This window comes from Perna viridis, chromosome 7, assembly GCF_037379345.1.
Source record: "Perna viridis isolate PV_CMFRI_1.1 ecotype Kerala chromosome 7, ASM3737934v1, whole genome shotgun sequence".
In the NCBI taxonomy this organism is placed as follows: Eukaryota; Metazoa; Mollusca; class Bivalvia; order Mytilida; family Mytilidae; genus Perna; species Perna viridis.
This window is the reverse complement of record NC_142451.1, coordinates 34158394-34168729: the sequence shown is the minus strand read 5'-3', so window position 1 is coordinate 34168729 and position 10336 is coordinate 34158394. Positions and strand designations below refer to the sequence as shown.

Genomic DNA, 10336 nt, shown 5'->3' with positions numbered 1-10336 from the left:
CCTAAGACATCTGAATTATCAAAATCGGACTTACAATCAACTTTTTTCAATCAATTCTGACACCTATTTTCCCCCTTTCAGTCATTTTTAAAGAGATGGGGCGACAACTCCATTAACTATAAGGCCCTCTGCCATGTCCCTGGTAACGATATGTTAAAATTTCAAAAAGATGCGTTCACTCAATTTATTGACGACGACGACGTGCCATTATACAACCGAAAAAAAAGCGGTCGTATTAAAACAGACGAAAAACAACCAAAACTTTCACATGTTGGAAAGACCTTTATAAAGAACACCTAGATAAATATGACCTTTAAAACAAAAATACTTTCATTACAAACATTACATTGTATGACACCAAATACATATTTACATAAATCATTCACGCCTTTATACATCACACCAGTTTTCGGTGAACTGTTACATAAGCAATCCAGTCCCGCATACATACATACAAATGTATTTACATTGATTAAAGTAAGTTTTAATGGGTCTAGTATATAATATGTATGAACAAAAATGAAAAAGATCTAGATTTTTAAAAACCTACACACTCCAGAGGTTTTTGTCAGGCTGAGTCAAGTAATTACTGAATCCTACAATAAGATCAGACTACTAGTATTTGCATTAGATATCAAAACCTTTTTTAACTATATGTAGAATATTAATTTATTACTGCTGTTGACAGTGATAGTATATATATATATATATATATATATATATATTTAACCACAATGAATTTTTGGCCTTTAGAAAGCTAGGATAAGACGTTGATGATCGGAGCTGTTAACCTTTATGACTATTATTTTGCACTGGCAGAAGAAAAAGACGCATTTTGATAAGTGGAGGAAGACATTTCCTACCATTTCAAAATACAAAAAAGAAAGTTAAATGGAAGGGAGTAAACAAAGTTTACTATTACTGATATCATCTTGTGCAAGACTTCTAACATTTGAACTGGTGGTTGTATAATTTACAAATTGAAAGAAATATTAATTTGTTTTCCGGAAGGAGCCTGTTCAAAACAGTTACAATGAAAGATATTATTTAAATTTACATTTATTGGTTTAATATTTCTAGTTATGTTTAGTAAATTGTAAATCATACTCAAATCAATGTATTCTTTAATTAGTCCTGCGTTCCTTTTCACAAAAATTCGTAAGATTAAAATTAGTCGTAAGTTATGACGTCATGGTAAATAAAAGTATTGTGACGTCATAACTTACGATTAATTTTACTCTTACGAATTTTTGTGAAAAGACCACTGTAATATATGCTAATAAAATCATAAAGGTGTGAAATATGTTCATTATTTTAAACTTTACATCTTATTGTCGATATTATGAATTTCAAGGGCAACGTTTTTCACTTAAATGTGAACATCACGAAATTGAATATACCATCCTTTTATTGTTGACGACACTCCAACTAACTGAATATATACTATTCATTTGGCTTCAAACTGTTAGTAAAAATCCAAATATTGTTGTTTGATCAGAACAAGATAAGAATAATCAGTTCTTCCTGAAGAGAGAGGGAATACTGGTTAAAGGTAAGGGCGGAGATATTCCAAGACTGTTATTTCAATTTTTGTGAATACTGTACTGATTGGTCAAGTACCTATCTTTTTTGGATAATGAGACATTATTTAACTTTAGAATGAGTCATTTTTGCAGTTTCAACAAGATTTTTTTTTTAATTTTCAAACTTAATGTACGTATTGACATGCAAAGTTCTCGTCCCTTTCTTTGTAAAGCTTAATATCTTAACTTTCTTATTAGGTTCAAACACTTCACATTCTAGACCAATAAAACTCAAATTAAAGCAGTCTTTTAACATGTCTGCAGTGCTCCCTCCTTATTTAGAACAGTCAACAAAGCATTGCAGCAATGTTCATATGTTCCTTCATTGGTAGTACAGTTCTAAATTCATTCCATCGTGTATTTCATCTGATAAATAGTCAAGGCGTTTCATTCAATAATGTTATATCAATTCTCATTATTTATGAAAAGAACTTAATGTTTCCATCTTTTGCATTCTAAGATTGATTTTTAAAAATCGTGCTAAGCACTAAAAACAACTCTCAATTGCTTTGCAGATCGCAACTTGATGCAAGCGTGAAGATCAAACCATGAACAGTATGGACAAGTTTAAACATATCATTCAACCTTGATATACAGTTCTGAGGCTGGATTGTGACTGTAAGTGGTTAAAGATCCTTAAAACCTGCCATTAGACAAAATAAATAAGAAATGTATACAAAGTTGAAGAAAATTTTTATTTCTTAACCCTTTTGGCATCTTAGGACCATAACCTTTTTGATTTATTAAAACTTTTTTTTGTAGTATGAAACCTGTATAACAATATTATGGAGCTACATTTATCCAAGTCTTTGCTCATTACAAGGAAAATGCCACTAATTTTTAAATGGTTCAAGCCATTACCCCAAAACCATACATTTTTACTAATATTATTGTCCAGACATAATAATTTTGAAGTATGGCACAATAAAATACAATTTCAACAACTACTTAAAATATTTGTTTTTACCAGTAACCGGCCACTTATTCACTGAAATTTTGGCTTATCCACTTAAAAGACTTCTTGGTATTTTTTTTTTGTGTTAAAAAGAAAACTAAACCTAGACAAAAAAGATTTATGAGCTCACCATCTTCTTTTTGCAATTATGCATTGTTCTTATCAATAAAATGCTTTGCAGGTTGAAGCTAAAAAGAACTAATCATACTAAAACTACATGTATCTACTTTGCCCCAACTCTTTGCTCTCAAACATTACGGGTCAAAATCCAACAAATAAATTGCATTCTATTTGGAAAATTGAATCCTAGTGATGGAAAAGACAACAAGAATGCCACAACATTACATATAGTCCATGGGCTGAGAGGGTCCATTGTTCATAATACAAGCCACCCCCCTCCCCCACTTGTCAACTTTATGACTGTTTTATATTTATATATTAAGACCTGTTTTCTAAAGGTAGGGATAATATCTTAACTTTCTATGAAAATTCCTCATAGAAAATAAGCTTTTCATGGTGCATGATGTAGAAAATTATATTATCTTTTGAATAAAATCAATTTGAGATGTTTTAGTTGTGCAATGTCTTGTAAAGTGGAATTCATCAGACTACTTATGAAGAAATTAAAAGATTCCATTTTTAGCAATTTTTGATAAATTCTGATTTTGAAAATCATCAAAAGTCATCAATAGAACCCCAGAAGTATAAACTGTGATAGTACTGAACAGAAAATACCAAATAAGCCATTTTGTACATAAGCATCAATACTCTAGGGTTTTAACATGGATTTTTCTGTAAGTCAATATAATTCAATAACCTTAAGTGTTATTTAAAATTATGTGGTACATTAGAAAGCTGAGACATTGGGTTACTTAATGATATCTATACATGTGAATTTACTTCTTTTGATGAAACGGTTTTACCCACTTTAGGAATAAAAAAAACCAAAAATTCCTCAACAATGTATAAAAACAGGCCAAAAACTGCTTCAGTTTATATTTTGGTGACAAATTGATTCATAAATGGTAAGTATTAGGGTACCTGAAAATTATGTTGGGAGTTGATTAGTGAGGGTGCATGGGGAGGTGGTTCAGGGATACCTCAACCCATGTACTAATATGACCACATTTTTATAATTGTATAAAAATGGAATAAACATATATTACCTTTTCAACATATTCAGCAGTAATCAAAATATGTTCAATCTTTACTGTTATTAATTAAGTATATTAAAAGGATACAGTCACCTAATGTGACATGGTCCTTAAATATTGTATACCTGAAATAAAATGAACAATATCAACACCAGTTTAGAAAATGATTACATGTAGTACAGCTAAGCAATAAATAACAGTGTTAATTTTTCTCATTAGAAAAGTTTTTGTGTGTGAACCGACAGTCAATAAAGAAGTTAACAGAAGAACAATGTGATAGATCTACCATTTTATATTACCTTAGGTAGATGTTATCATTATCTTTTTATCTCACCATTTTTTTAAAACTATTTTTTCTGCTTTAGTTCCAGTCTGTGCTGCTATCAATTTCTTAAGGTCTCCAATGGTATCATCACTACTGCAACTGGTTAAGGAACATACAAGAATCATTCTACTTTCCCCTGTTTGAGTGATTAAATGAAGAAACATGTTAACAAAAAGAATGTACTTATTTGTCAAATCATTGGAAGTTCATTAAAAAGAAAATATAAAAACTTTCTTTATATTTTGTAAGGTCGAAAGCTAAGTAGTCTCATTTCTTCACAATGACCATTAATTTCTTTTATTATTGTTATAACACTTTTTTACGATTTGATAATGAAAAATCATCTGTTATCACATAATTAATTTCCTACGTAACAATGTTATTTAGTGTGCCATGCTTATTTCCTCATATACAGAAAAAAATGTCAGTAATTCTTGATACAAATGATTTAAAATACAGTGTATCAAAGGATTTGTCTATCCAGGAACTTATCCATGTAATTACTAGAAATCACTGAGATGGAATTAATCTCTGTGGGCCCCGCCATACTGTTTTGAAATATAAGCCAAAAAAAGCTTTGCTTTTGTCAAACCCTGAACAGTTGGGGCAAGTGTGGACACAATATCAGTTTTTGACAACCTGAAGCATAGGATTTACAATTCATTATGGATACAAACAACTGGTTGGGACACTACATATATATTACACAAAATTCAAATAAAACAATTCAAAATCAGACCAAAAAAAAGTCATTTTTTTGGGATGTGTCCCCTTTGACCGCTTACAACTTGAAAACCATAAGAGATATGTGAAATCTGATTTAAACACAGGCAGGGATTTGCAAAGGAAATCCAATGAAAAAATTGAAATCGGACCTAAAATAAAAATGCTGATTTTTTGGGAGGTGTGACCCCTTTGAGCCCTAATAACTCAAAAAGTAAGAGATGTCTTAAATCTGACTGAAAAAACATAGACAGGGATTTGCAAAAGAAATACAATGAAAAAAAATCAAATCTGACAAAAATAAAAATGTTGATTTTTTGGGGGTGTAACCCCTTTGACCCCTTATAACTTGAAAACAGTCCAAAACCCAACAAGTCTGCAATTACGCTAGTTTACCAGAATCAACTAAGGAACACAATATAAAAGAAATAATCAAAATCAGATGAAAAACGAACATTCTACATTGGTTTTAACACATATTTTTATCCTCTTTTTGGCCCCCAAAATATTCTAAAACATTTGGGCCACAAAGTCCAAATTAATAGGAACCTTCCTTCAGTGGTTAATGAAAAAACATCAAAATTTCATATCAATTGGTCAACCATAACTTAAGTTATTGCACGAAAACCAAGTGTCTACAAGACGAAATTGACATCGACGACAAACATGACCACAATTTTTTTGTGGCTATATAAAAAAGATAGAGTCAGATTTCTGTGATATATTTTTGATAACAACAGCCATGTTTTTTCACTGATCAAAATCCAAACATAACCTGTGCACAGAATATCTTGAGGATCATTTCTATTAAGTTTCTATTGAGTTTCACTGAATTCTTTCCTACAGTCTTGTCAAATATGTTTTTTAGATGATGATGAGTTACAAATGTATGCCCACAGGCCAAGCAATTGCAATAGCTCAACATGAATCTTTGGGCCTGGTGAGTTTGAAACATGGTAAAAGAAAGGAAGATGATTGATGTGCTAAATTGTACATCAGCAACTGCTATTGGGCTATATATATATGGAAACATTCCAAGTTTGAAGTTATTAAAGCATTGAGAGTTGAGATAGTGGCAACAAAATTCAAACAGATAGAATAAGGATGGGCCAAGAAAGTGACCATTGACTTGTTGAGTGGGGATATCACATCTACTATTTGAGGGATAAATGATATTACTTGTAGTTACTTGTTTTCTTATAACCTATCATGTATTACACAAATATGAGCCAATAAAACATAACCAAACATATAAGCAATGACAATGATACATGTAATAGCTATGTCAACCTTTTCTAAATGTGACTTTTTCATACTGAAAACTGTATAGGTTCCTATCTCTGCCATTCATCATAAACTGCTCTTAGTTTATCAATAGGGTTTGTAAGTTCTCCCTTGTTTAATTCTCCTTACAGGAATTTCCTATGTAGAAAGTATTGAAATCTGAAGACCAATATGTATTTTATTAATAATTTGTTCAAACATACTTTATTTGTAGTATAAAGTACAAAAGGGATTTTATTGTTAACTTCCAGGATCTCCAAAAGCTGCAAAGTCTTGCCTTTTTTATTTTCTTAACACTTTTATAATGTTGAAATAAATGTTTGTCATCTTTGTGTGCTTTTAATAAATTTTTTACTCAAAGCTCTGTAAATGACAAATGCCAATGCATTTGAATGGTACATGTATATGAAGATTGGGAAACATTCTAGTGAAACCATGTAGTCATGTGAAGAACTTACATATACGTACCTTATAGACAGAATAATAACCAAGATTCTAGCAGAAATCAAAAGAATACAATCCAGGGACAAAGACCAGACATGGAAAACAGACAATCACAACAAAAAAACCTAACCATACATACAAAGTAACAAAAGTAAATGAGCAACTCAAACTCCACTAAAAACTGGGAGCATGGACCAGGTGCACCGGTAACATAACGTTTGTGTAGTTATGGCATGCTCTGACATAACGTATGAATTGTGATATGAAAACTCCATATGAAGATGCTGAAGGGATGTTGCCACAGATGAAAGGAAAGTTGACAATTCTGAATGAAAAGTCATCACGTTTGTCGTGAAGTTCGGTCAAAAGTTTTCCTTCACCATCGATTTCTCAGTGTAGGTCAAGGTATGACTTCACAGTGTCTGCAGTATCCTTTATCCCAAGTTCTTTGGGATAGATGTGATGTATCAAATGCCCGAAATTAGGATTGTTTAAGGATAATACATCATCCATATAGCAGAAACTGAGATTAAAGGATCTAGCTAAAAGATATTCTTTCTTTTGGATCAGATCAGCTATAAAGTCAGCCTCATAAGAGTGAAGTAATAGGTCCGCAAGAAGAGGAACACAATTTGTTCCCAATGGAATTCCGACCCTTTGTTGAAAAACACATCCACCACAATGGACAAATATGTTGTCAATAAAAATTTCAAGCATTTGACAACATCTTCATCTGTATATTTGGAAGATGATATGGAATTATTTTTTACATATTATGAGGAATCTCCACCAAGAACTTTATATTTATATCTACATGTAGGCGTACCATATTTTTGTAGATAAAACAGTGTATGTTTTTAAGTCAGGATTTTAACTGAATATGGGGAATAGAAGTATACAGTGTTGAAAAATCATAGGGTTTAATGTTATCGTATTCTGATAATATTCTAGAAATAAGGGTCTCCAGATGGTCTTTCAAATTTTTTCAGGATCCACATTTGAAGTTTGCTTTCTAAACTTAACAAATCCTTTAAAAAGTCCAAGATTTCTACTTGCCAAAGGGAAAGTGGGGCATAATAATCAACTTTCCCTCACCAAAATTGCACTTGCTCCAGGTGACAGGAAAGTGGAATCTTAGGACACTGACTACACAGATTAAAACTCCACTTTAAAAAGGATACTTGCACTTGACTCTGACTTTTTTCCCAAGTCTGTCATTACAGGTTATCTCAATCATTCTCCTTTCTGAAATGTTAAAAACTATGACTCAATATGAAAACATGTATCTATGTGCAAGTTGATTTTTCATGTATGTGATCATTTACAAGCACATTTGTACATGTATGCTTTCAAAGTAGTTGCTCCAAATATAAAATGACAAACTTCGTACATCAGTTTTGTTTTTTTTTATAATTTTCTCTTCCAACTTGTCCAAATATACATGTATATATTAATCATTGTAGGCAGTGGCTGCTTGTACAAGTTAGTCATTCAAGTTTGTTAAATGTGAACATGTATATATTACTGTATTTATTTTGAATGATTTTTAACTGATATTAGTTACATCAGATATGATTTAAAAACTCTCATTGTACATGTATTTGTATCAATTTGTATGTATATGTACAAGATTAATTTCTCACAATTTCGACATTTCTATGGAAAATGAGCATTTACATGGCAATTATTGACTCAAATCGAATGTGTAGACGATTAGCCTGAAGACAAGCAGTCACTGCCTAAATGGACATGTGAGGGAAGCTCATAATTACGCAAAGTACATCACCTTACCTATCACATTATATTTATTCATGTAAGTACATAAATTAATCTATACTGGCAAAAAAACTACATGTATTAAAATACTATATATGCAATGCATGTGTCCATGTAAAAGCTAGGTTTAGACTGAAAATTAAAAGAAAAAAAAACGATTTTTAATATAATTGGTCAAGAACGAAGTAATTAAACTAGTACAATTTTTGCAATGAAAATATTCATGTTGGTCCCTTTCAGCACAAAAGTCCTCATGATTTATTCACTTTAAACACGGACTTAAATTAATTGGGTAAAGTCCAATCCAAAATAAAGCGTTCAAAACAGTCATTTACAATACAAAGGTACATGTACATGTCATGTATAACAACCTGAACAATTAAATTGTCTTGGTCGAACTGTTTGATCTATGTGTCAATAGGATGCAAGTTATGATAGAGGAAAAAAAAACACAGTATCAATTTTAGCTAAACCGGATATTCCATGAGTTGCTTCCCTTTGTTGGTACTGATTTTTAACAACCCGAGAAGATCGAAAAAGACTTTATACTATGAAAGAAGACTGGGGCCCTGTGGGTCATCTAATTTTTATTCATCTACTTTGATGATCATCAGTCGATGTAAAAATATTTTAGCGGTGCCAATTATGAAACCTAGAATCTTTTTGTCGGTCGTCTCCGATCAGAGTCTAAATGACTAAATAAATAAACTGACAGTGTATGATCACTGCGCTATGTTTCGTATTTCACTTATCTATTGGTTCAACAAAAAATGTTTCCAATTATTCAATATGTAAAAGGTTATTCTATATAAAAAGTGTCTGAAATATTCCGGACACCGATTCTCCCAATGGAGCCTTAAATTTCACGGTTATTATCACATTTGTCCAATGACATGCGAGGTTGTAAGCAACATCGGTAATGTTTCCATGGTTTAGCATCATGGATGTCACGAACTCAATACCAACTGCGTTGGAAAAATGAAAAATCTATTGAGCTGTCTGTTTAGTCCAAATAATCAGCACAAAAAGATTTTTTACATTACAATATTTAACATAATCCACGGGAGTACAACGAATGATCAAACTACATGTGTAATTACATGATCTATATACATTGACTAAATACTTTGCATAAGCTGTTTCTAGACACTATCTAGACTGAAACATCGATATTTCGACAGCATGGACCGGACCACTGACATTTGGTAACATATCTAATAAATCATATCTATGTTCATGCACACCTTCGTCTGAATATAGCTGAAATATTGCTGCTCGGACGTTAAACCCCAACAAACATGCACACCTTTACACTACGGATTTATTATTGAACGTTACGGGAAAAGATTGCATGTTCAAATGCATGCGGTATATTTGGTTTTCTATACTTACTTTTTATAATAGTTCGGCTTTTATATAAATTATGTCTCTGTCTGTATTTGACACATGTATGGTATTTTTAAGTATTGTGTTTTGTTTTGTTTTGCTTTCTGTTGTTGGCTTGTTGTTTCTTGTTTATAGACGTCGTCGTCTGTTAACGTTTTTTCTTTGCCTTTGACACTACTGCATAGGTATGAAACATTTGATGGATGTTCCTTGGGGTATCTTGCACAAAATTGTGTTTAGATTATGGCCGCTGTTGCTATTTTTAGACAACGGGGGTAAATTACCATTTTCTACTTATATCTTAAGAACTAAAAGAGATATTTGAAAATATATTAAGTCAAAGTTGTCGGAAGACTCCTTGTTAGAGTTATGGCCCTTGAAAGGTAAAATATGACGTTTTTGTGCAGTTTTCAGACAATATCTTGAAAACAATTATAGATAGGACAAAAGCTTTCAATGGATGTATTGATCCTTATGAATAGACCTACAAAAGTTTCCATCAGGTCAAAGTTGTCTGACGACTCCTTGAAAGGTGAAAAATGACGGTTTTTGCAGTTTTCATCCAATATGTTGAAAACTATAAAAGATAGAAACAAAACTTTCGTTGATTAAATGATCTTTACGACAAGGCCTTCAAAAGTCTCCACAAGTCAAAATTGTCTGATGACTCCTGGTTTGAGTTATTGCCCTAGAAAGGTGAAAAATG

The 10336-nt window shown here is 31.7% G+C and overlaps 1 protein-coding gene across 2 annotated transcripts; it reads right to left on the bottom strand.

Moving 5' to 3' along the window:
* Positions 1 to 262: 262 nt before the first annotated feature.
* On the bottom strand, positions 263 to 8747 carry LOC148612414 (ubiquitin-like protein 5). 2 transcript variants are annotated; one of them, XM_088593836.1, is made up of 5 exons: positions 8616 to 8747; positions 7650 to 7713; positions 4027 to 4110; positions 3780 to 3817; positions 263 to 1949 (listed from the first exon to the last, which is right to left on the bottom strand). In XM_088593836.1, exons 2-5 carry the CDS (start codon positions 7703 to 7705, stop codon positions 1906 to 1908), a joined length of 222 nt encoding a protein of 73 aa, XP_088449962.1. In that variant the 5' UTR covers positions 7706 to 7713; positions 8616 to 8747; the 3' UTR covers positions 263 to 1905. The 2 variants fall into 2 exon arrangements, with proteins under 2 accessions (XP_088449962.1, XP_088449961.1); XM_088593835.1 differs by lacking the exons at positions 7650 to 7713; positions 8616 to 8747 and adding an exon at positions 6031 to 6136 and having other exon boundaries at positions 4027 to 4153.
* Positions 8748 to 10336: the final 1589 nt, after the last annotated feature.